At 40.5% G+C, this 27,878-nt stretch overlaps 1 protein-coding gene across 3 annotated transcripts in view; it reads right to left on the reverse strand.

Moving 5' to 3' along the window:
* LPIN1 (lipin 1) overlaps window positions 1-27,878 on the reverse strand; it is a 57,503-nt gene that overhangs the window by 21,030 nt on the left and 8,595 nt on the right. Inside the window, exons 1-11 of one of the 3 annotated variants that reach the window (XM_042032979.1) lie at window positions 27,701-27,805; window positions 17,532-17,732; window positions 16,616-16,711; window positions 15,062-15,399; window positions 14,582-14,701; window positions 8,881-9,010; window positions 7,296-7,602; window positions 5,763-5,856; window positions 4,252-4,439; window positions 3,210-3,303; window positions 716-785 (exon numbers count right to left, since the gene is read on the reverse strand). In XM_042032979.1, coding sequence (XP_041888913.1) covers window positions 716-785; window positions 3,210-3,303; window positions 4,252-4,439; window positions 5,763-5,856; window positions 7,296-7,602; window positions 8,881-9,010; window positions 14,582-14,701; window positions 15,062-15,399; window positions 16,616-16,711; window positions 17,532-17,723 — 1,629 coding nt within the window. In that variant the 5' untranslated portion in view covers window positions 17,724-17,732; window positions 27,701-27,805. Of the gene's footprint in view, window positions 1-715; window positions 786-3,209; window positions 3,304-4,251; window positions 4,440-5,762; window positions 5,857-7,295; window positions 7,603-8,880; window positions 9,011-13,395; window positions 13,504-14,581; window positions 14,702-15,061; window positions 15,400-16,615; window positions 16,712-17,531; window positions 17,733-27,700; window positions 27,806-27,878 lie in introns of those variants that run through there. The other 2 variants (XM_042032980.1, XM_042032978.1) reach the window with 2 other exon arrangements.

Consider the following 27,878-nt stretch of genomic DNA (forward strand, 5'->3'; position numbering starts at 1 on the left):
ATTCACAAGAACAATCCCAAAGATATGTGAAGTGCTGAAAATGGCAGAAGGAAGGTTTAGGTTTCAAAATTTATTAAATCCATGGCTAACCAGGACACAAAATAGTCAGTGGTGATACTACTTGTTTATATACATTTATAGTATTTCTGTCATGAGCATCTACGTGGCACCAGGTCATGTGGAATTGAGCTAACTTCTTCAACAAACTTATATAAGCCAACACACACAGTTGTCACACAGTCACACCTATCTGGCACTATCTACATAGGTTATGAACAACCAACTAAGAAAGAAAAAGCTAGCAAGCTGCAGGCCTTCCTTATCCAGTAGTTAAAGCTTATTCACTTAAGTTATTTGTATTTATTAAATAATGTATGCTGTATACATATAAAATGGAAAGCAAACACCAAGTATTCAGCTACAGCAAACACAAACATGGGTCAATATAATTTATGTTTACAACCTATATTAATGAAGTAAAAAAGAAGTTTTCCTTCTTCAAAATAGTTGTAATAACTTTAGCCTAGCAAACAAACACTATCCACAGACTAAACTTAGTCCTTGTTTAGGCCATAATGTAAGAGAGATAAATGTTTATGTGAAGGTTGATTTTACTGATGTGAAGATTCTCTTGCGCAACAACCCACTTCCCTCCCTTAATCAATGGCATAATTTCAAAACTCCTCCTCTTGCCAGCCTTCATGTTCAATCTCACCTTTGGCAAAGGTTTCTGGAATGCCTGCATTGCCAGCAGAAGGGGTCCAGCTGTCGTCCAGTTGTAGTACCTGGGCATGCAAGAGAAACAATTACTGCATTCTGTAATCCCAAGGTCCCAATTCACAATCTACCTGGTATTTACCACCTGGCAGGTTAAAGCCACGAAGCACAGGTCAAACTCTGGCCTGCACAAGTAATAACAGACCCATCTTATTCCACAGTATGTTCACAGGTATTTACCACATGTATTTTTCAGGGTATGCAAGAGAAGCTCGGCCTTGAGTAGAAAGAGTATTTGTCACACATTACTCAAGTCATCATAGAATCACAGAATGGTTTGGGTTGGAAGGGACCTTAAAGATCATCTAATTCCAACTCACCTGCCTTGGGCAGGGACACCTTCCACTAGATCATGCTGCTCAGGTCCCCATCCAACCTGGCCTTAAGTACTTCCAGGGATGGCACATCCACCACTTCTCTGGACAACCTGTTCCAGTAACTCACCATCCTTACAGTAATAAAGAACTTCTCCTAACATCTAATCTAAACCTCTCCTCTTTTAGTCTAAAGCTGTCCCCCTGTATCCTATCACTATTACTATATAAGAAGTTGCTCTCCCTCTTTTTTCTAAGTCCCCTTTAAATACTAAAGAGCTGCAGTGAACTCTCCCCAGAGCCTTCTCTTTTCCAGGCTGAACCTCAACTCCCTCAGTCTGTCTTCATAGGAGAGGTGCTCCATTCCTTTGGTCACCTTTATGTCCCTCCTCTGGACTTGCTCCAACAGGTCCACGTCCTCCCTGTGCTGGAGGCAGAGCTGGATGCAGCTCTGCACGTGGGGTCTCACCAGAGCTGGATGCAGCACTGCACATGGGGTCTCACCAGAGCAGAGCAGAGGGGCAGAATCACCTTCCTCGACCTGCCCATGCTGCTTTGGATGCAGCCCAGGACACGTTCAGCTTTCTGGGCTGCAAAAACACACTTAGCTCATGTCCAGACTTTTATTCACCAGAACCCCAAGTCCTTCTCTGCAGGGCTGTTCTCAGGGAGTTCATCTCCCAGCCTGTACTCATATCTGGGATTGCCCCACACCAGCTGCAGCACCTTGCATTTTAATTTGTTGAATTTCATGAGTTTCTCGTGGGCCCTAATCTCAAGTTTGTCCAGGTCCCTCTGGATAGTATCACTTCATTCTGTTGACCCCACTGCACCACTCAGCTTTGTGTCATCTGCAAAAGTGCTGAGGGTGCGCTCGGTCCCACTGTCTGTGTCACTGATAAAGATATTAAAGAGCACCAGTCCCAAGACAGAGGGCTCAGGGACACCACTGATCACTAGCCTCCACCTGGACAAAGCTGTTGACTGCAACTCTCTGGCTGCATCCATCCAGCCAAAGTCCTTATTGTATTCCACTTTATCACAGCACAAGCCACATTTTTTACAAGCTTTTTCAGTGTTTTTCCATCAAGGAACTACATAAAACTTAGGGGCCATAGTCTGTAGCATGTCAAGCTCCTACTATTATGCATTGAACATGGCTCAACTCTTGTTACAGACAGTTAGGACAATTACAGTATCCATTGCCAAGGGAAGCTGAAGCTCACACAACATTAAGAGAATATGACATTAAGAACCTCACTAAGATCTCTCTTCCCAATGCATTCAGTAGACAGATAAATACATCAGATTCAGAGAGCTGTGTCAGGGAAGCAGTGAGTGACTCACCTCAGACCACAGAGAGGGTCAGGTATGAGGCTGCAGCATACACAATACAAACTATCACCTGGTACATCAGCCTTGCGTGAGCCACGTCTATGACTAAGGGTAGCCAAACCTCTAAGCACAGCACAAAGTCATGATCTCTTCTCTAACACTGTTTGCCAGGTGCAAGGAGCTCTCAAGTTAAAGAATCCCCAAAAATCTGCATCTGGCATAGCCTACAGCACTGCCCTGCTGCCAGCAATATAAACATACAAAATAATGTCTTAGCCTTGAAGAAATGGAAACCTCATACTCGGTGGTGAAGTTTAACAAGTCTTGAAAATCAATGCCTCCACAGAGGTGTATTAGCAAAAATATTCAGTATATACAAAAAAACTGCTTTTACTGAGTGATTAGAAGCAGACTGACACATCCTGTAAATATTAATTATTCAATCTGGCTCCAGGCAAGCCTTAGCAAGTTCACATCACATTTCATTTTTACTCTGTCAACTGAATGTGAATACTATTAGCATTTAATAGCAGTTTCTTGAAAGTCAAACTGCGTCAGTTAGCTGTAACAGGTCATCTGAAACTGCTCTTCACTTTCTTCAAAGGAGGAAAGGTAACTAGAAGGACTTGAATTCACTAGGGAGTTGACTCTTTCTGGATGAATCCAAGCTATGAACATTCAAAACCTGATTTTCAGCTACAGTTGTACTGATGTAATGCACTGAAGTGACACAGAAGTGTCTTGCTGTTGCAACAGTATTTTTTTTTTCTGAAATATACTTACTTATTTCCAATCTTAACCACAAGGTTAGGGTCATCAATGATTGCAGGATTGTCCACAAACTGCTGATATGTTACTGCATGTTCTAAGAATTCTTCTGTGGGGGGAAAAAGTTACACTTGTAAAGCATGCATTTATGGATGCCTGGGATGGGCTGACCTAAACCTCTTAGCACCTCTTGGACACATTTGTTTCACCTTCATTGTGAGGGTGCTGAGAGTTAACTGCAATATGGAAGCAAATTGTTCAGAGATTCTCAATCTCAGAAGATGATGAGGGTTTCTTTGTTTGCTTCTGGGTGTCTTTCCTTTCAAAATACAACCTAAAGTGAAAGCTCAGGGATGGAACTGTGAGGGAGGAAATCTCCTTTCAGAAAAGTTATGTAAATTTACAAGTGATTCAGGTGACAGTATGACCCAAATAATTCACAGGATATATGAAATGTTTTAATAAGTAGCTTCTGAGCATCAGTCAGTGTAGCATCAGGCTCATATGATTTTACGATGCCACATTACTGCAGAAAATGCAAGTCTTAACACATTTATTTTCACTTTATGCCACTGGAAGTTTAAGGTACAGAGTATCGTGACTTATCTAAAAGTTACACAAGAAACTGGAGGTAGGGCAGGAATCAGGTTAAACTTTTCAACTCCCTCTCCTCATGTCCCCGTTTATGGACCACCTTTTTCATTCCTGACTCCAACAGCTGTGAATTTCCTAGCTTTATACTGTACTAAGTGGCAAAAGTATCATTAACATGACTGGGATACAAAACATAGCACTATCAGGAAGTAAAAGTACCAATAAAATACTTTCAAAATTTTTCATATATAGCAGATTGTTCAAATGTGTTAAAAATCCTAAGTCCTATGTGAGTCTACTATTCTAAGCATGAAAAGTTCTAGGAAGTTTATCATTACATGGCCAGTATTTATCTTCTCAACACAATGCTGAGCACAGCCACAGGAGGGCTCTGCAGCCTCAGGCTGGGAAGCTCAAACCCAGCTGCCAGCACACGTCTGCAATTCACAGAGCCATCCTGTACCTTTGGTTATCTCTTTGTTCTCAGTAAGGCCTCCGCAGAGAGAAATGGCAATGGAGGGCAAATCCCGAATTCCATCCGAGGTGCTTTCAGCTCCACTGTCAACACCTGAGCTCCCGACAGACTGCGGGGAGTGGCTGGCTGGCCGCGGCCCCAAGTCAGTCGTGTTCCTGCTTTGGGCATTATCCCCACTGGAAAAGAAAATTCAGGAATTCAGTCTTCACATATCCATTCCCAAATTCACTCCCTTCAACAAGCACTGTTTACATCTGACACATGCTTAGAGAAAAACAAAATTTAAAAAATTTCAATTTTACAGCAAAACAAAACAAAGTAACATAGGGCCTTCATGTGCCCTCAAATATTAGATTGCTTCTACTTACTTGCCTAAAATAGGCATGTATAATTATATTTTCACTTATTTACAAGAGCAAGGAAAATAAGACAATAAACTGTATAATCTTAGTAGACAAAATAATGGTACAGTAAGCAGAGTTTATACTAGTAGAACTATTCCCACACAGGAACAAGAGTAAGCATATTAGTTTATTATTTATATTAACTAAACTGACAGCTAAACCCAAAAAAATGATGTGTATGTTTGTGTATTTATGTGTCATTTATATATAGAGAAAACACTCTCCATGTAAACTACTAGGCTTAAAATTTTAAGAAACAATAAATCATTATACCCACTTAAAATCTGATGAGATCATTATTACAAAGTGTAAGCTCATCAAACTCTGCTTTCCACTCCAGATTTATATGAATGCATTTGAGAAAGAAATTTTCAATCCAACATTTTCCCCATATAACTAATTCTTCTCAGTTTTATTGAAATGTTAATATTACAACAGCTGAGTTTAAGCAAGCAAAAAAAGAAAAATAAAGTACACAAGCTGCTTTAGTTGTTGCTCAATGACTTTCATCAAGTGACTAGAGTATATGTCGAAAGAGAACTATAAATGTTGCAAGAGACTCTAATAAAGATCAGAACAAGTTGGAAATTGTATGTTCAGGGTGCAGTATTTTCATATATAACTCTGTCATGCATCTTCCAAAAACTATTTTCTGATATTCATATTTATAGGTGATCAACCACAGTAAAGCAACAGCAGAGCAATAATTTTCTGCTAATACTGTTAACAGTAAGATGTGTTCTTTATAGTAATAAGTCAGGACATGGGGATAAATATATCCCAAGGCCAACTGCTCCCCCAGGACATGTGAGTAACACTCACAAACATCAGTGTATATCACATAACCATTCACAATCAATATATATGCTTAATTGACCAAAACAGAAAACCAGCTGCAAGCACTCTTCTCATGCCCAAATGCAGTTCCAAAAGTTCTAATATTCCTCTCTACAGAATGTTACTTTCCTTCTGCCTTCATCTCTGCTTGAACCCTGAAAGAGACGTCTTATCTGGTTGGCAATGAAGAGTTTGATCTAAATATGGAAGGTGATAAGAGCTCTTTAAAAAATAAAAATATAAGAAAAGAACTTATACTTTTTGGGGAAATAAAGTGCAGCAACTTCTGGATCCATGTCAGTGAGGTCATCTAAATAGACACCATCAGCACCAAGATGCCGGCTCCGTTTGTCTGTAAGGCACAGAAAAAATAAGCCTATTAATTAATACTATTTAATTATTAATTAATTAATATTAATTCATATTAATCCAGAGCTGTTATTACTGTTTAGCTATTCATTTTAAGATTGAGAAACCAGACAAGTTATAACCGTTTCTGAACCGTATTTGTACAAAACGAGACTGCCAAAAATTTCAAAACAAGTTTCATATCTACATTGTTCAAACTATGAATTAACAAAATGGGACAGCAGAGGACTAGTTTTGAAACAGGCTAAAGACTCCCTATCCCAGACAAAATCACTGGGAATCAGAAGGCAGTGGCTACCACCAGAAAACAGCAAAGGGAAAACCTTCTAAGTACTTGCATAGGCCTATTATCACAGCATGGCAGTCAGAGCATTTAATCTTTGAGAACTAATCTTCCATCCCTCCTTGAAAAGGGGAAATTACAGACTAAAATATAGTCACTAACACACTATAACTGGCTCATTATGGAGACAACTCACTTTTAAGCACATACACCTGATGTGCTGTGTGTGCAGATGCACCACCATAGGGGACAACACACCCCTTCTAGGCCTGTCACTAGGACCAACATAGAGCCACTGCTGTACTGTTGTTGCCAGTTCACCTAGACAAGTAACCACTGTAAGGCCAAAACCTAATTTGGAATTCATTCTCAAACCACAGCTTCTCACTGTCCCGATTTCCAACACCAAGCACCACAAAAGCAACCAGAAAATCTATACAAGGACTGAATAGTAAGCAGAGAAACACATCATTTTTTGTTTTCAAAGACAGTAGAATGCATGGGGAAGAGGCTAAGAAACTTGTATATTTACTGATTAAAAAGCAGCTGCACAAGCTAGGCTTATGTAGAGTTACATAATTATGGAATAATCAGTGCTGTAAAACAGAACATTTGTAATCAAATAAATTTCATGTGAAGACTGTAACACCTGTTCACTTGTTATAAAATGTACACACAGAACTGAAAAGCATGTAAAACAAAATCACCTTATTTTATGGCAAATCTGTTCCTTGTGCAAAAGACATATTACAATTTTGCACTAGAGCAGAGAGTTTCCACAATTACCAGCAACACGTCACTCAGGTGAACCAGCAGACCTACAGTCTGCTTATACAAAAAAGTGAAATCCCTGAATCCATCAAATGTGAACAAGATTGGAGTAAGTTTTGTAGTCTTGCTCATATGCACAGAACTGCCAAAAACTTCTAACCAAGCAGAATCTTCTATCTAATACATATCTCATGTGAACAGCTTGATGCACAACTCAGGTTTTGAGGGCTCATTCCAAAGCTTATTCCTTTCCTGATCTGAAAGCACCTTCAGGGCACGGATTAATTTATACAGCAATAAGATGCTTTATCACCATGAAATCTGAAGACAAAATCATACATATAAAAGTGCAGGATCAAGAGCTTTACCTTTCTTTCTGGTAGGGGAATCTGTCTTGCCAGTCGGTTGGGCTGAGCAAGCTGCAGCTTGTTTTATTTCTTCGTTTGCAGGCAATGGGGGTTCAGCTGCTCCTGGCAGCTCTGTCTCTGGTTTATTTGTCTCAGCTGGTAAGGGCTCACTTTCATCAGCAATTGCTGCATCTGCTTGTCCAAGGGCAGGCAGAGGAGACACTGTGTTAAACTCCTCTACAGGAGAACTTTGGATGACCCGAAAGTGAGTGCTTTCAGGATTTACATCTGCCATGCTGGGTTCCTTTGCTTTGAGCAGAACACTGGCCTGTGAGGAAAATTAAACAGATTACAGAAAAGCTCTTAAAAAATCCAACAGCCAGTTTAACCTGTTCTGTTTACTCCAGTGAGATCAGATTGCCAAGATGACCAACTACAGCAGAAAGTCACTACTAACTGAGAAACTACAATATGGAAAAGACATCTCTGCTGTGTGTTTGTGCAAAATTCATTTGCATCTTGGGACCAGGAAAGATTTGTTCTGCAACGTGCTCTACAGTCTTCATTTTCATTCACCTGAACATGCCACCTCCCGCTCTGCCTTCCTCTCTTCCTGTGAAAATCCTGGCTTTCCATCAGAAGATAAACCTGACAAACAATAGAAGGTAGCAGACTGGAGTCCTTGCACAGTCAAGATGCTCTCAGGCTCCAGGACATTGTCTAATCCCCAGATTTAGAATTTAAGTCTTTCTGAACAAGATGCCCACTACCCTGGCCTGCAAAGCAGAATTTTTTCTTCTTTATAATGCATGTGAGCCCATCTCTCCTGCAGTCTTTTCTGCAGAGAAGCCAGCCTTCAGCAGGAGGTGCCAAACTCTGCACCATCCCAGCCCCCATAGTTGCAGTATTCCACTGAAACCTGACCTCTATTTCTCATACCCTGGTGCATGTGTAAACCCTAAGCCTCCTCCTTCCTGTGTGAATGCTGCGACTCAACAGAGCTATCACGAGGAGCCAGCCAGCACCTGACCAGCCTGCAGTGTGGGCAGCTGCCAACAGTTTCTGGAGACAATGCTGCACAGATCCCACACCTAACTGGGACAAATGGCTCCAGGAAGAGACAGGCATCAAGCCAGTCCTCTCAGCCAAGAGAACAGCACATCTGCACATCCAGAGATCAGAACTGCAGGTGACTCTGGATGCTCTTGTACCCAAGCAGCCCATTTTAATTTCTGTGAATCAGACTGGTAACACCAAGCACCTGATTTCCATTTAAGATCATTTATGAATTTCAATGATTTACCAAAGGACATTTGGTTTGATTTTTTTCTGGTTTTTAAGCTTCTAACAGTCTACAAGATTAGTCTACAAGACTAGTAGGCACTTCTTCGTTTTCTGTGTATCATCAGTGTTGAGAATATCCATGCCATAAGGTACTTTCCTATACCTCCTACGGAGCAAGATTCAATTCTCTTACATAAAACACTGTAATTTTGTGTAAAATCAGGATCCATTTCCTCTTCACCAGTCTGCAGTAGACTAAGCACATGGGCCCTATTAAAGCACAATAGATGCGAGCAGGAATTAAAGAACTTATGTTGGATACCTTTGCAGCCTGGGGTAGCTCTCCCCATGCCCAGTGCATGTGAGGATTATCCTTCAGTCCACTTCTGTCTGTAGGTTTACTGACTAATTCTGAGTCACTTTGAGGAGTAGGAGGACGTGAATCTGAAGGGCTAAAGAAAAACAAACAGAAATGTTACAAAAGTAACCACAGCACACTAAATACTTTTCAAACTGATGTCCACCAATACAAAGGATTGAAGACTGAAATAATCAAGAGCCAACTAAAAGTATGAAAACATAGAAAAATGGTTTAAACAGTTCAGGGTCCTCTTACACTGGCATTCAGAGGTCTCATCCCTTTTTCAGTAAGTGATGTCAGAGAAGGAGGATTTCAGAAGCTGAAAGATATGGAACAAGAACACTGGACCCGAACATTTCAGGAGGATTTTTGGTTTTCTGCATGGAAAAAAGAATGGGGATGGTACCAACAGCAGCAGATGAACAGATGTTAGTATTGTTATAATGTATGCGAAGTGCAGAAATTACTCTCTCACATCAACAAGACACCTTATCCTGACTAAGTTTATAATTTAGTCTGAGGAATCCAGTTGACTCCTTTCTAACTTGTTCAGTTGTACCATTGGATGGATGTTTATAAGGAAAACAGCAGGAGCTACACAAAGAATTTGAGCCCTTTCAGTTTAAACGTATTTAACTGTTTGTTTTGATAACTACTTGCTATTAAATATTTATAAATTAATTAGTAAATTATCAGCCTGTAGCATATTTTTAATGTGGTGAAGTCAAGACTATGATGTCAAGTCAGTCGTTAATAAATAATGAATCACTGATTTCAAGGACAGTAGGAAAAAATCAGATTATCTGCTCTGCCTTTCTGTACAACACATGTCACAGTATTTCCCCCAGAACCTCCTCAACAAAGCCTGCATTTTTATCTGAGCCATAACATGTCTTTGTATACTCATCCAATCCTGATTTAAAAACTAAAAGCAACAAAAGAATCTACAACATTCCTAAATCAAAGGTCCAAACTGAGTTACTTTCATTCTCAAAAACAAAAGGCTTCCATCTCATGAGTGCCTAACACAATGAAGTTCAACAAGGCCAAGTGCATGGTGCTATGCCTGAGTCGAGGCAATCCCAATACAGGCTGGGCAGAGAATGGACTGAGAGCAGCCCTGGGAAGAATTACTTGAGGGTGTTCATGGATAAAAAGCTGTGAGGGTGGTGAGAAACTGTCACAGGTTGCCCATAGAAGTTGTGGACTCCCCATCCCTGAAGACCAGACTAAACGGGGCTCTGAACAACCTGGTCTAGTGGAAGGTGTCCCTGGCCATAGCAGTGGGGTTGGAACAAGATAATCTTTAAGGTCCCTTCCAATCTAAATCATTCTGTGATTCTACAATCCTATGGAACAGCAAAACTGGTTTGGATATTCAGTTTATTCAGAAAAAGATAAAGAATAAATCAAACATGAAGAATTTATGTAAAGGTAGACTCATAGAATGATTTGAGTTGGAAGGGACCTTAAAGACCATCCAGTCCAATCACCTTGCCATGAGACCAGCTGCTCAAAGCCCCATCCAGCCTGGCCTTGAACACTTTCAGGGATGGGATATCCACAAATTTTCATGGCAATCTGTTCAGTGCCTCAACACCCCCACAGTGAAGAACTTCTTGACAAAAGTCCAAGCTTTCAGTTCAAAGCCACTACATGCCCTTATGAAAAGTTCCTCTCCCTTTTAGGTACTGGAAGGTGCTATGAAGCCTCTCTTTTTCAATATTCTGCAGAGCCAGCTGGTAGGGAATTCACTGATCACATGAACATAATTACTTCACATTCACATCTGAAATAACAGCAACCTAATTATCTGCATTATTCACTGCTTTCATCTATGCAGGAAGATACACTTTTAATATGGACAAACACTAGGACTTTTTAGATACAGATATTTATGTTACCTAATTAAATTATAAAATTTATAACCCATCTTTTTAGGGCCTACGAATTTCAATTTTTTTATCAGTCCTTAGCGTATAACCTACAATTTGACAGATGAAGGAATCAATACAATGCAATTTTAAAAGTATTTTCAATCTCTAAGGATTCAAGAAATGCTTAGTGGGTTTTTCAGCAACTTCTAAATCTCCCACTGAAAAGTTTGTAGGATTTGCAGTATTTTCCATACTTACAGAACACTGAAACCTTGGAAATCAGGAGCCTAAGCACTTCAGAAAATCTCAGTAGGCAATAATGCCCCTACTGCTGCTTTAAGCCTAAAATATCCAGATTTAAGGAAGCCTTGTCACTTCATGTCTTACTTACCCTGTGCACTATAGACATTTTAACCTCCAAGATACCTACTGTTTACATAGAAAATCTCCAATCTGGCCTTGTTCAGCCCAAGTTCACTTGCTCAGACACCCTGAGAGAACAGAGGTATTGCTTCAGTTTGGGTAGAACCTCTGCATTTTGCAGTAAGAAAACTGATTTGGGGTGGAGGGGAACCTCGTCTTCTCCGTAATTTTCCCTGAAAATACAGTTCCCTTGTACACACAGCTGAGTGGGGAAGAGCCTGAGATGCTGCTCAGCACCATGACTTATATTCTCAGAGACACAACAGAAGTACCAGAAATATGGCACTCATATATGTGGTGCCTATTAAAGCAGGCAGAGTTCTGCTCTTTGAAGGTTCTTGCTGCAATGGCTGCCCAATGATCTGGGTTTGCCTTGGGCTGAACTATGTCTTGCAATTCTTGTGTCCCTAAGTTATGCACTGACTCAGCCCAGCTGAAATTTCTTTGCCTTGCACAGATTGCTGAGATACTGCAGATCAAACCAGAGCCACCCATCCTGTCAACAGTGCACAAGAAGGAAGGGAAACTTCAGTCATTTAGATCAGCATCTCTGATTCACATCCTATAGATGCTGAATATTTGTGTCACAGTCCTGTGTATTCCTTAACAGCTATGACTGCACCTAATCTAATCTAATGACAAAGACGAAGGAACTTGGCCTGTAGTTGGCAGTTCTGCAATAACAGACTACAATGATTTTTGCAGCATTTTCCACTGGAAGCAAAGAGATGCCTGAAAAAGGAGGAGTGTGACCTGAGAAAAAGTCCTGTCTTATGTGACAAAAAATACCTGTGAAAAGATAATCAGAAGGAAAGAGGCCTACATCATGCACATGTCACAGCAATGACTGAGAGCCTCTGACCCTCCTCTCATGTGGCCATAATAGCATGCCTTATTTCACACAGAGGGAAATATATTGCTGAAAGACCCACCACACATTTCTTATTTCAACAGCTGCAAACACAGAGTCTCACTCAGACAAGTTGCTACAGCACTTTAGCTGTCTACCTAGTCTGTAAGACAGATGACCTCCAGAGCAAAGTTCATGGAGCTACCTAGAGCACATCCCTGCTCCATCCCAACCTGTGCTCCTGCCCTTCTTTGCCAAGAGAACATGCTAAGGAGAACAGTTTTGAATATCCCAGGATCTCACTTTGACTTAGCGCTGCTACATGGTCAGGTTAAAGAGGGCAGACCCAGAAGCTGAGAAAACCTCAAGACTATCAGTTTTGATAGGGCTTTAGGCACCTAGTATGGCAACTATGTTGACATAATAAATGAGTAACTTAGCCTGATTTATTACTCAAAGCTTTCCCACCATTAACGGAGAATTGCAGAGGTCATGGTCTACTACTTTAAATTTTTTAGTGTTGCTGTGACCTCTCTCCACTGACTTAATGGAGTAAAAGAGCTTGACTGCAGAATCTTGAGACTTCTTGAATTTAAGGTAACACAGAAAGTATCTGTATTCACTTTTAGCTCCGTGGAAAAGAGGAATCCTACACTACAACAAAGGCTTAGTCTCAGTCTCCTAAACCTCAACCAAGATCCCTTATCTACTGCGTCATCTTTACTCTGCAAGGTTTCCCCCCAACACAATCCAACATACAGAAAGTCTTTCCCCCCCCCAAACCATGGAACAGAGGAAAGAAGTTTTCTTTTGGCACTGGGCTCCTCCCATTACAAGATTTGCATTTTTTATTGCTAACTTAATCTCTGAGGTTTTTGTTTTGCTTTTACTTTAGCAACCTATGGACAAGCAAACAACTCAGGAAAACCATGTGATAAAAATGTCATTAAAATATATACTGATTGTAAAAAGCTATGTGGAAACATCAGTATTTAGAGGAATGAATTCACTAGCTAAGTTCTTACTTTTTTGGGTTTTTATCATCTTAATGAACTTGATTTTTAACCCAGGCTCTCATTGCCATGACTTTATATCAGCTACCCTCTTTCAGTGGATGATTCATCAAGGTAAAGTTACCTCGACTCAATGCCCACAAAGAAGCAAGCAGAAGAAGTGGTTTCCAATGTCACTTTCAAAGTGTCTGGGTTAGCAATAAGTACAGTTCTCAATTCAATGCATTCACATAGACTTAATGTGTTAAAAGTGTACTAAAGTGTTAAAAGGATTAAAAAGCAGTCCAGAAAAGAGGGAGGACAACTGTTCTACCTGTCTGGAAGAGAAAAGTGAGAAGATTGTTGAGGACAAGAGTTAGATAGGCCTCTGTCTGCTGGAACAGCAAGGAGAGAGGTTTGCCCTGTACAGTCTATAGCCTTACTGGGCAGAAGAGCATGTTGGGAGAAAGAAAGACAAGGTGTCACTATTGACAAGTGCTAATTAACATAAACTCTTTGTGCATTAGCTACACAAACACTGAATTTACATTGAGAGTTTTCAAAATCCAGGATACTGCAATCAAGAAACAAACAGAACATACAGTTCCAAAAGCCATCGAAAGGGCAGGTCAAGCTTTGCAGGCACTGGAGAACGTTTCTCGAACTCTATTCAAAATATTTCAATTTAGCCCTTGCCCCAAAATAATCTCCTCACAATCCCTTCCTCTGCCCCTCAACTACAGAGGCAGGATATTGAGATTAGACTTCTTAGGACAAGGTCTTGTGAATACTGCTGCACTCCAGCAGCCTGCATAGGGGTGTGGAGCACACGTGCATGACAACACACACACACGGACCTAACTGGAATTATAGTGCAATGCACATTAAGCAAAAAATGTCCCTTTTTGACGGACACAAGAAGGGAGGTCCAAACTGCTTTGTTTTGACATGAAAGGTATACACATGCACACAAACACACATACAGGAAAAATCAAGAAAATTACTGTAAGTGTTCTTTCCATACAGTAAATATTTCATGTCTATATTAAAATGGACATTAAAAGCTCACATTCCTTAAAAAAAAAAACCACCTTTTTTTATATATCAACTCCAATCTGGCAAATTCTTAAAAGGATTACACTCAAAGTACTGAAGACTTATAGAACTATATTCACTGAAGTCCTTATGGGAGGTGTGCATCAGGCATTCAGATTTCACAAAGCATTCATCCTCTCTACAGTATTTATATGCAAACGGTGACAGTAACAGATAAAAATATTCTTCAGAATTTATGGACCTGCATTTGTATGTATGCATTTGCTGCATCAAGGAAAAAGCCAGCCTGATGTTTTGGTACACTATCTTATTGCAAAAATAAAAAGCACTCATCTAATAATGGTCAGTGACCATGTTTGCCATCAAAACCTTTAGTAAGACTTCATATAGCACTGGCATAGAAGACACTACCAGAAAAATTAAAATTAGGGTAGTATCTAGAACTGTACTATCAGAAAAAGTACCTTTGAAGAGGTGACCATTCACCATCTGAATGAGGGTAAGGTGCAGACTGAGAAAGCACAGAAACTGCAGGAGCCTTTATGTCAGATACATCATCAACAAACACATCTGGCACAGGGATCCTAAACAGAGGAAAAGAAGTGACATTGAAAAACCATACTTGATTACTGAATTGTCATATACATCAGATATGTATATGATATGTATTCTCCTGTCGCAGAGAATTAGTACAACCTGAACTAAAAGGAGATAAATGTTATCTGATTCAAACCATCTAGTTCACACCACCACAGAGGGTTCTTCTTACGTTTTTAATGTCATTTTCATGACTTTAATTACTAACATTCCCAAAAGCTTTCTAGTCTAAAGATTTAAAGTAACACCTTCATCAGCCATATGTTCTGACTTAAAAATTACTTCTAGAAGACATGGACTGGAACATTAACCTAGGTTTCCATCACATATCTCAAATCCACTGATACCTTGAATTGTCCGAGGGCTCTTTTTCTTCCTCCGAACTAATCTCTATGGGAAACATGTCTTCATCTTCTGATGTGTCTCCATGTGTGTCTTCTCTTTTTAAGCTGTCTATTTTATGAGTTGACTTCCTCCTCTTCTTCCTTCTTTTTTTCACAGAGCTACAGACTGGAGATGTTTCAGTAGAAGGCTGGGATCCATGGGTTTGGGGCAGGACTTGTGAGGATGCATTGATGTCCAGGTTTCGTATCCTGTCTATGGAATTCCTCTTCAGCTGGGATTCCATTAAAGCAGTCCCCTCAGACAGAATGGGAGATGTGGAGAGATGATAAGGAATTACCTCCTGAAAAAGAAAAAATTCAAACCATTAAACATGTTAGCTCTTTCACCAGTCATACAACTGGTTCTAAGGCCTATGCACAATTACCAAAATCTAAGTTATTCACTCCTCAGAAAAATAACAAAGATCAGACATCTGGATGTTCATTATGCTCCTATAGCATATGGAAATTTTGCCATAGCTGCATTTCCTTAGACAAACCAGGCACAATACTCTTGATACAGCATCCTCTGAGCATCTAATATTGGCCAGTTTACAGCATAAGTCTCTGTCCACCTCATGTAAGATACAGAGCAGAAACAAAATCTTAGTTTAGAACCTGAAGATTTTGTAAAATACAATTCCCCTTCTCAACACAGATGACAGATAGTAGTCACATAGGTCAATAGTTTATAATTAGGTCACACAAACATCCTGCTATTCAATCATATATTTACATCTCTAGGCATTCATGGAAGTATTTCCAGCAGTTTTCAGCCACCAAATAACTGTTATCACACAAAAATTTTAAACATAAAGATATAGAGATGCACATTCACAAAGCTCTCACCTGAAACTAGTACTATCATACTCAACACAGGAATTTGAAAACTCATCCTGCTCTGAACAAAAATTATTGGGGATATCTGAAGAGAAATGCCTGAAAAAATTTTCTCATATTACATTACGTGTAGACTACTCAAAGTTAGTGTAACCATAACTTATTTGGACCAGTATTTAACCACAGCTCAACAGCAGACACTCTCATTTAAATATAGCTCCCCATGAATAATAGTTGTGAGATCATGTTTATAGGGAGCACCAGAATTAATGTGTGCACAGATGTTTACAGAGCACGTGCACTTTTACTGGCAGTCTGGTACATATGTTCAAATTAAAGATTTCTGCAAAAAACAGGTCCCTGGACATTAACCTCTTGCACACAACTTTGGAGCATGTGAACTCTGTACATGCCATTTCTGTTCACGCACTGGCATGCACATGATTTATTTTTTACTTATGTGATTATCTTTAGCTTTTTCAAATCTCAGCAACTCAAAGAAAAAAACCCCAAAGTAACAGGACAGCATTAGATTTCCGTACCAGAAAATTGTCCAGAAACTTTCAAAACTATAAAATAGATAAAATTATATTTTTCAACAAGATTCCTGAACTGAAAACTGAGTCTAAAGAGCAAGCATGGTATTTTTAATGAATTATAAGTAGTTTTTACTCTTACCTGATCATTATCCATCTCCTGCACAAAAAAGGCCTCCCCATTGTCTCCTAGTTTCATGTGCAAATCTACAGCCTCTCCATTAATTTCTATGTCAACCTGGAAGGAAACAAATATATTCTCATATGAAAAGAAAGTTAGTCCTGCTGCTGGCACTGGGCAAATGCTTCTCAGGGAAGAGTAGGAAACAACTCCATTTTCACTGTAAATTTTTTGGAGACTTGCACAAGTCTACATTTATGTTGTATTTCAGGACACAGTACACCACTGGCACAGTAATATTTTTCAACTTTTACCTATCCTAAATACTGGCATTTCCTTCTGATCTAAGTAAGAACTGAACAATGTCCATGCTGACTTTAGGATCTTTCTGCTGAAAATTCTAGCTGCATTAGAACCTAGACTATATGTAGTTACAAATTACTTCCTAAAATAATCTGTCACACCGGTAACTTCACTCTGGTACACTGTCAGCTCACTCAGCTTGGTTAGATTTATTTCAAGGTACTCACTGTTTTTTCTAGCTTCAATTAACCTCTAGGTTCTATTATCTGAAAATATTACTTCACAAATATCTCCCTTTTTGGAACTACCATTGAACATGTCAAAGAAAGGGATTTTAATAGAGTCACTAATGAAATTTAGTACAGGCTTAAATTAGCACACTCAAAATTTTGCTTTATTGAATATAAATGTTACAAATGTCATGGCTAGTTTTGTTTTTTATTATAGGCAATGTCTTACAAATTATGCTCTGAACTGCAAGAATCAGTAACAACCATTTTAAATGAAGCTTGTCTTAATTCAGGCTCTTTATAAAGGGTGTCTAAAGAAAACCTTGACTAGCAGACCACAGAACATTCGGTAACTTCCATGCTCACAGAAGACAGAACATATAAGAATTGTCAAATTTTCTTACCACTTTCTCCCTGGAACGTAGAACTCCCATTTTCCCGAAGCGAACATGGAAAGGGGAACACTGAAGATTTCCATCTGGCTGACGTACAACAATTATATCTATACATCCTGACAGTGTGGCTGGGTTTAGTCCCTTATAGAGCTCCTTCACAGTTACAAACACTTGCCCTGCTAATTGTCCAACGTAATTCATGGTTTGGACCTGAAACGCAAAAGGTGGAAAAACCTGGATTTTGATCCCTGCTTTGTATTTAAGAGACATTTGAGAGATGAAGAGTCCTGTACTGGGGTATTCTCCTGTTTCATAAATTAACAATTTTACACAAAATTAGGATTTCCCACCTAATTTATTTACAGCATTTATTTACAGTTTGTAGAGAGCTATTAAAGGACAAAAGGGACCTTGTAAGTCAGGAAATTGTAACAACTTTCAAAAGTGCATTAAAACCAGTTGAATTCAAAACCACTGTCAGACTTTGAGACTCTGAAGCTCATAAATGTCTCCAATTATCTCTGAAGAGAAAAGCATTACTTCCAGAATAACACCTCCTCCTATGACTTATTGTGCCCTCAACACCAGAAATACTTTTCTTGTGTATTTCCATAGGCTTTTAAGGGTAGGGCAAGTGAATAGCTTTAAGCACACCTAATTTTACACCACACTAAAGGCAAAGACTATTTTCCCATCTTACAGGGATTTCTCTCATTAAAAGATTATTATAATGCATTCAGATAATAGATATGCATTAAGGTTGGACAAGCAACCTTCAATCCAGAGCATTCGACCATTGTTTCCTAATGCAACTTTACTGTTCTTGTTTCAAACACCCTTTTCAAACAGTATCTGCAGTTTTATTAAAAATTACACGTATGTTGATGGTTGAAGTGATTTGCTTTATTTCCCCTGCTCCTGGATTTATTTAGTATTTAGCATTTAGTTTGCTGCTTCCACATTAGTAATACACCTCCTGTTTAATATATTTAGTCCCCCAGAAATGACTAACATGCACATTAAGATATGCTTAAAAGATAAAAAAGTATTTTAATGGATCTCTAAATATGAGTGAATTTAAGCAGATACCTTCCTGAACAGTATAGGTTTTAAAGACTTCCAGTGTCTATTGTTTTCACTATTTTTCCAGCACCTCTTGCAGATTCCAAGATCGTAGTTTCATTGAAGTCCTTGTGCACTCAGTATAGAACATAAGACTCACATGCAAGTTCTTTGCTAGGCTGTACTACACCACCTGGACATCAATAAAAGAGACAGTTGCAGGGTAGGCAATGCTGAAACTCCCATTGATGGTGATGAGAACAGAACTGAGCTCAGAGCCTGAGACAGTCACTGCACAGCAGCATCATCTGCTACAATAGAGACTCTTTCAGCTGTGTTCTTTCATAAACAACAAAAAGATGTATGAGATGCTGTAAAAATGGCTCAGAATTTTAACTGTGATTTACAGTTATAAACAAAAGACTACTTAAAGAATACCATGAAAACACTACAGTAAAAAAATCGGAAAGTTAGAAAATGCTATAAGGCAGGTTTCTTCCATGCATTGCTCTTCTAATTAATTAACGTTCACCTGTGGTTTTTTTCAAAAGTTCCTCCACATTGTATGGACTGAGGCTTTGCTTTCTCCCCTGTCTCTATTGCAATATATAGGTATCAGGACACAAAACGTGCTCTGAAGGAAGGATTATTTATGGTAGTCATCACTACATTGTCCCTGAAAAGCAATCATGCTTTCCCTACCTGACAAATAGGGAGCAGAATCACAAAAAGATTAAGACTAAAACTAGGCACTAACTTTAAAAAAACCCTTCTGTTTGATTTTCAAAGTATTTAGTGAACAAGATGCTGTCATGGTTTAGCCTCAGCCAGCCACAAAGCACTGCACAGTCACTTGCTCACAACCAATTCCCCATCCTAAGCAGGATGGATGAGAGAATCAGAAAACTGAAAGTGATAAACTTCATGGGCCGAAATAAAGACAGTTTAATGGGACAGAAAGGAGACAAAGTAATAATAATTATAATACTAAAAAATTATAAGAAGAAGAATAAAAGAATTTCAATATACGAAACAAGTGATGCCCAATGCAATTGCTCACCACCCACCGAACAATGCCCAGCCATTACACAAGTGGCAGCCCACAGCCATTTCCCCTCCCACCCCAGTTTATATTCTGGGCATGATGGTCCACGGTATGGAATATCACTTTGGTCAGTTGGGATCAGCTGCCCTGGCTGTCTGTCCTCAGAAGTTCTTATGCCCCTCTAGCCCTGTCACTGGCAGGGCAAAAGCCACCAAAAAATCCTTGACATAATGTAAGCACAGCTCAGCAACACCTAAACAACCAATGTATTACCAACATTATTCTCATCCTAAATCCCAAACATAGCACTATACCAGCTACCAGGAAGAAGCCTCTATCTCAGCCAGAACCAGGACAGATGTTAACTAATGGAAGAATAAACCCTAAATAGTGTTTGGAGAAGCCTTTTTGCACAGCCCTCAATTCAGGCATCTAGAAAGTGCCACCTACTGAAAAACCAACACACAAAAACTTCATGGCAATTATATTCTTTTCTCCAGCACTGAACTGGTATCAGCACTTCTGGGCTCCTATTATACGCTAGAAACATCACCTTCCTGAATGCAAATCTAGTGGCAAGCTCTTTCATAGGGATCAGCACTTGAAATGCATGCCGCACCCTACACTGTGTCACAGAACAACAGGTTGGAACAGACCCCTAAAGGTCACCTGGTCCAAAGCTCTGCCCAAAGGAAGGACAGCTTGGACAAGGCTGCCCACAACCTTGGTCCTGCAGAGTGTCTTCAAGGATGCAGATTTCTCAGCCTTCCTGCTCTCCTGTTCCTATGTATCCCTGTCCTCATACAGGAAATTTTCTTCACAATACCTAATCTGAATTGCCCGTGTTGCAGCTTGTGCCACTGCCTCTTGTCCTATCACTGTGCATTTCTAATATCCCAGCTGTTTCCTCTATACCCGCCAAAAAGTAGCTGAATATCCTGAAGAATAAATAAAACTAATTTTCTCAGCCTCTGCTTTTAAGTCAAAAGCTCTTAGCCCCCTAATTATCTTGGTGGCCACCATCTAAACTCTTAAAAAAGTTGGCATGACACAGGCACAAACCGAAGTTCAAAAGTGAGCCTCCACGGTGACAGATGTAAGCAAACTTTTAAAATTACCCCTTTGCTGTGGAAAAATACTTCAGTTTTTACTGGGGATTCTTCCAACCTAAAGCACAAAACCAAACACATTTCTTATTGAGCTAAATTAAATGCAAAGACAGCTACAATTAGGGTCAAAATTACACAGTATAGCTATCCCCAGTTAATGTTTGGTCTGCTGAAGTAACAAAATTTCTAGGTGCAAAACAGCCACGACTTCCTTGATGGAGAAGAAGGTGCTGGGACAGTATATACACCCCACTGTTTGGGAGAGCTATGGGCAGACAATCCAAATATGAGGACTCACACGTCCTCTTAACAAGTTACACCGGCTAGTCTCCTAAAATATTAAACAGAGAATTTTGAAACTATTCTTGTTCACAACACAGCTACGCTGCCTGCCCTGTCTTTGGACGTAGAGATTATTTTTATACCTACAGATGTAAAAAGTTGAGCACACCATCCTCAAGCTCTGAGGCCAAATGGCACGGCACAGCACAGCTTGCTTCTACACAGTGGAAACCTCTTATCCCTTAAAAAGTGCCACATTCAAACTGTGAGCTGGTGATGGACACTCCTCTAAGGCTGGGCTGAACCGGGCATGTGCAACAAAGTCATTCTGGAGTTAGAAGACAGATGGGGAGACTGATCACATAAACCCCACTTCTCCAAGAAACTAACAAAAATGGGTTTATATTTCAAATGTAGGGAAGAAAAGATGCCGTAGTTAAAATGGGGGAGAGTTCAGAAATTAGACTGATGGTTTAGGCCCTCTATCCTACCTTTTATACATGCCAACCAAAGCTCAGATTGTTTGGAGTCTGAGGTTTGTAAGTCTGTACTCTGAACCTGAAGTCAGCCCATACTATGTCAGCACTCCAGGAAACCAACATTCCTCAAACCCCAGAGGGACTGGATGTGGTTTTGGAGTAACACTTCACTCTGGCCACTCCAAGAAGTCTTTCACTTACTGACCAGGCAGCAGCAACTTCAGCAGTAAACATGAGTTTACATCATGGGTTAAACTCGCAGTGCTTGCCTGTTAATTATACTCAGTTTAGTAAAACTCTTGTTCTCATACCACGCTAGTGGACACAGCACAGAATATTTTTTCGTGCTGGGAAAATTCAGAATCCTTTGATCTAAGCTTGCAAGTGAGAACAGCCTGTACTGCTTCTGTCAGGATTTTCAAATGGTTTGAGTTTTGTTCTTTGCCAGAAGACATTCCACAGCTCTACATCTTGCATCTATTATAAAATTAAAGCTATTTTCTAGTGTCAGAAAGACACTAGAAAAACAGCAGCAATTTTTCAGAATTTATCATCATGTGGAAAAATAAGCCAAAAATAAATAGCTAGGTGATATCCCTTACTACTTAAATTATTTATTCACTTAGCAAAGATTGACCTAACAAAATTAATTCTTTAAAGTCCCACTCTGCTGGATGCCAGAGTAAGATCAAATACACTGTCATCTAGATAATCCACTTCTTTCATGCAGGTACACCAGATTATGTCCTAATTCCACTGGAAAAGCCAGTAATTGTACCCCTTGTGGCATGGTCTTGGTTGTTTGTTTTTCGGGGTTTTTTTTACAGCTCAGCTCTTCCCCTTACCATTTCATCTTTCTTTACTGCATTTTTCAAAATAAAATACTGAAAATCATAGGAACTAAGAGCCTTTTTTCCTTTTGCAATACCCAGCGTCTCGCCAGGTGCCACAACATTAATGAATAGATGAATAATAGATTAGATATCCACACATACCCAAATTACTAAGATACGCAAGTGCTATTCAACATGCTCTAAAAACATTTCAGTTCATTTAGGTAGCATGCTGTAAGGGTATTTAAAAAGTGGAACACACTTCCTCTGGAAGATACAAAATTTCCAATGCAGAAAAATTTGAAGAACAGGACAAACATCTGCTGAGACTAGTTTAAGAACAGGCAACTGCAATCTTTGGGAAAGACATTGTTGCTGTGCCTGTGTCCAAGGCAGTAAATTAACCTGTATCCCATCACAGACCTGCCCATTACAATCTGGACACCTCTATTTAAATTTCAAAATCTGCTTCTGGTAAATTTCAAAACCTGCTTCTTTTAGGCACAAGCACTCTCCCAACAATTCCAAGGCACAGCTAAGGAGCTAAGATGGACTGGGCACTACTCCCATGGCCAGTTCAGAAGCAGTCACCTTCTTTTAAAGGTTTACAGAGCTTTATAGAATGGATGGTGACAGCTGGTCTGGTCACCAAGAACGAGCTTTGGCAACATTTACGTCTCTTTCAGTCCCTTTTCTAAGGCTCTGTGGTTATGATTGTGCACTGGCTTTGTAGGCCAGGAGAGGAAGATTTGCAGCAATGGTAAACATAACAGAAACAAAACAAAACAAACCCAAACAACAACAAAAAAAATACAGACACAAATTTCAATTACACTTTTAATACCTGATGTGATGATGAGACCCTGGTCCATGGCTGAAGTGATGGGCATAAGCACAAAACAAATCAACTTTCCTCTTATGAACTTCCATATAACTTGTGAAATGGTGAAGGGAAGACAAAAATTGATGGGCCAGTGTTCAGTTAAAATACATCACTGCAACTCTGCTGCTCACACTGAAACTATGACAATTTTACAAACCCTGTCCATCTGGTCCCCTGACCTGCCCTTGGTTTCTGTTTTGAAGATGTAAAGCTTTAGAGAGACCAGACTACATTTGGGAATCAGACTGTGGTCCCTTCAAGAAAATTATTCCTCATTTACAAAAAATAATAAACAAATGATAATACTTCAAAGTCAGTGCTTATTAACACTCACTGCATATCAAGTATTTCTTATTCTTGACTCTGAAACAATTCAGTTTTGCCTGCAGTACTGCACACTTAATCCCTCTACTGCAACTAATGGAATTTTACTATTGACATATTCTTTACCATAAAAAACAGTTTCAGACGTTATGGTCAAAAAAAAAAGAATTATGATAAAAAGGTAGGGGAGATAAGAAAATATTTCAGCTGAAGATTCTCTAGATGAGTATTTTCAAAATTAAACTTAGCCCTCCATGTCTGTGCAACAACCATAGTAATGCTGACTTCTTAACTACAAAAGCTCTTAACAACTATCATTCTATTATTTTTAAAATATGTACTTTTGTTTATTAGTAAGCTGCCAACACACTGTACAGTCGCTAATGCTGTTTGATCAGGATATTCAAATCCCTTAGTATTTTAAGCCATTTCAGGTAGGAAACCAAAATTCATTAAGAACTCTCAAAAACTTTTTTCTTAATTATTTGTGAGTTCCTACGTCAATCCAACCTAAAGTCACTGCCATGAATTTCCACCCTACTTTTTGAGTAAATGCCCAGGCAGAACACCAAAGTTGTGCATTTTTCAGAGTAAAATCAAAGTCTGGATTTACCTTCTCTAGAGGAGCCATGAAGACATTGCACAGGACTTTGGGAAACTTCAGTTTAGAGCTCTATTTTCCTACAAGATCTCCACATAATTTTGGGCAAGTTACTGAGGCTTTTATCTCAGAGGGTGTAACTCCCATTGGTATCAAGCAGGGTCTACCACTGTGGCTAAATCCCAACTGCAGCAGGCCAAGCTCACCCAACTGAGACAGAGACAAGCACTCTCCTTGCATACTCTTTTTTCCTGAGAAAGGAAACCTGGACACGACCTGAAAGAGAGCCATAAGCAGCCATGACCCCAGTTTGGACAAGTTGCTGAGGGAGAACTCCAGAGCACTCTGCTGAGCAGTGTGACTCTAGTTATTCTGTAAATCGGAGGGCAAACTCAGTCAAAGTCTCATTATACTCATATTTGTTCCAGACTTCCCCACAGTCACAGCTGCATGGGACAGACCACACTCCTGCACGTGATCTGACAGTACATCTGGTCAGGTGGGAGACAGGTGCAGTTTACTTGTATGTCCCACACCAGCAAGCAAAATTCAGCCTGTGTCTGACTCTACACCAGTGTAAGAGCATTGTGCTTCCTGCCAGTCAAACCTCCAGAAATATTTCAGGGTTGGGATTATTCTGGGCTTAATTCTATTCGAAACTATTTGACTTCTATTCCAAGTTAGTCAAGGCCAGTGTCAAAATTTATGACTTCTTACAAGAGCCAGAGAGTCGAATGGATCAAATGTCAAACTTATCTTCCAAGCTGCCTGTCCCTCTGAGAACCCATCCACTCACACTCACTCACAATCATGGACTTTGACTATGAGATGACTATTCCTCTGGTTCTGATATTGCACTTTATTTCAAATAGTTGAAACTTCACTTGGTGTAATACTTCATGAAGTCCCTGTAAAGGACAGAATATTTTCCTGAAAGCAACTAAAATCAAAAATTCAAACTGAAGACTCCAAACCTGCCTGCAATTAATCCCCATATTCAAACAAAGGAGAACTGGCCCACAGCCCCACAGTCAGGGTATCAAACTGGTACCCAAGAGTCCAGGAAAATTATTTCAAGGCCCATTAAAGGGTACAACCACAGTCCCCATACCAGCCTCCCAGCTGCACACTCCCCACTTTCCTAAATCTTGCCCTTGTGTCAGCACTGCAAAGTAACACCACTAAAGCCAGAAAAAATAATTTCCAGCTAGATCAATGGGACGATCTGAGTCACCACATACCCATACAATTGCTACTACCAAAGAAAGAGAGAAATTAAGACTCAGCGGTGCACAGTACAAGGGACACCTCTACTGAAATTCCAGGCAGTCCTGAAATCGTATCTCAAGACTTGTCTACTCCTTTCCCAGAGATTTCTTGGCAGACCTTCCACATTTCCCTTGGTCTCACTGTGTGGATACAAAAATGCTGCTAGCAAGGATTTTCTTGCTATTTTCTAAGTCTGTGAGAGACTTTTCTCTCTCACAGAAGAGGTAGCAGAGTTCTGTAAACAATGAAACACCTGCAGCCTTGAGAAGTCTTGTTTATAGTATAGTAGAAAAATATTTTGACAATGGATGTTTTAGGATTTTAGCCAATCACCCCAAGGGGTGGCTGATCCTTGTCCAATTAGACTATGAAGAAAAAAGTCTATGAAAGAGTTTGTAAAATAATTAAATAAATCAAACTTGCTGCACAATTCCTGCCTGCTGGATCTTCTCTCCTGCTCCTCCCTATGGCTGCGGGACACGGTGATGTACCCTAGGGCATTTTAATATCAATGTACCTTAACTTCCCAACTGTACAGTGCTTCCCTCCTCACGGAGACACTTTGAGGGAATGTACAGAAGGACTGAGACTCCTTTGGACTGACCCTGCATAAAGGGGTTCAAACTTTACAACAAATTGAAAAGTACAAACTGATGCCTGAAACCAAGAACTTTTGAAGTAGCTGAACAATACATGGTAAGTCATGTACTGTGCTGCCCTGTGCGACTGTTCTGATGTCAGTGAGGGAACATAAATCTGAGTGGAAAAACAGCAGTAGTTCTACTCTATACAGACACCTCACGTGACTTGGCATGCTTTCTTTCAGCAGGACTGGAAAACAAATTTGTTCATTAGACTCTCTATTTTCTGCATTTTTAGAATTTAAAGTAAGCTTTTACTGTATTTTAGCTGGCTTTGATGACTGCTGTGTATATATGTGTTCACAGATAAACAAATCTGTAAATCTGCACATGCTCAGGTATGGAAAAGGGCCAAAGACTAAAATTTGCCCAACTCCCTTACAAACAGGCCCTGCTGCATCAGGTAAGCAGATATTATCACGTAGTCTGTATCTGCACTAGTGACCTGGAGCTATAAGAAAAGCAGAAAGTATTTAAAACCATTAGAACCAATTTCCGTGGCTTTATGCCTAAAATCATAACATCATCATGTTGAGCATTTTCCATCTGATCTCCTTCACTATCTCCCCACTTTTTCTCCAGTTCTCTTCATGGAAGCAGGTTCATTTTACTGTAATAGGAGTTCACCTATCTAACTTCTAACCCTGCACTGATGACAACAAAACCTTATGTATGTACACTAAGCATTTACCAGTATTTGCTCCCTGAGACAGCAGAGGCAGGGACACAGATAAAGCTATCCAGAAAATAAACCACTTCAAAACACACTTCAGACTAGGAGTCAAATTAGCCGTCAAAAACTCTATCAAGGCTGATGACTTTGCATGTGAAAAGAAAAATTACCTGCTAGATGGTCTATAACATCAAGGTTGAGATACTACCTCTAAGCAATTCCTCTATTTGACGGGGACAACAATATTGCAGTATTTTGTCTCCTCCCCACAAGACACATTTAGTTTTGTTTCTTGAAGGTAGAGGAGATGATATACTGATCAATAGAAAAGTAATAACCGTTGGGGGGGGTAACATAAAAGAAATACAAAATATCTGAAAGTTTCGTTTCCTGTGTAGCCATTGCATTGCTGCTAGCCAGGCCCTGCTATGGCATTAAATCCCTCTGTCCTGTTACTGCTGTCATTATTCCAGCTCAGGGCAAGTATTAGTGAAGCAGTGGCATAATGCAGCGATTTGCATCAGCAGCTGCCAGGTAAAGGGAAGCAAAATTCCTGAAGCCAAAGGGGAAGCAGCAGCACACAGAGAGGCACTGGCCCCCACCAGCTCACACAGCTCTGCGGTCCAAACCGAGACCCCCGCGCTGGGTGCCTCCCTCTGAGGAGACACCTGGAAAGCACCACGTCTTCCCTGTAATCCCGTGCACAAAGCAGCGTCCAGCCACGATGTGCACAGCAATCCCGGCGCAGCTGTCACTGCCCAGAACCAGGCGGCTCCGCAAGGAAAGGCGGGCAGGGGATGCGAGCAGGGGATGCAGGCAGGGGATGCGGGCAGCCGCCCGGAGCCCCGCCAGGATGCCCAGGCCGGACGGACCCGCTGCCTTCAGCGGCTCCCGCCCTTGCCTTCCCCGCCCGCGGGCCGCCGGAGGAGGAAGGGCCTCCCTCCTCCCGCAGCGGCCGCCCGAGCCCCGGCACCCACCTCTGCCTGGGCCGGCTCCCGCAGCTCCGCTCGCCGCCGCCTCTGCGCGCACCGCGGCCGCGGGGACGCTTCGGGGACGCTTCGGGGCCGCTGAGGCCGCCCGGCGGTGCCGCCCCGGAGGAGGGGCCGAGAGGAGGCACCGCGGGGCCCGGGGCAGGCGGGGCGGGGCGGGGGCACA

Source organism: Corvus kubaryi, unplaced genomic scaffold (genome assembly GCF_017639235.1).
Source record: "Corvus kubaryi isolate FWS band 111438036 unplaced genomic scaffold, C.kubaryi_AGA036_p1.0 37354, whole genome shotgun sequence".
NCBI lineage: Eukaryota > Metazoa > Chordata > Aves > Passeriformes > Corvidae > Corvus > Corvus kubaryi.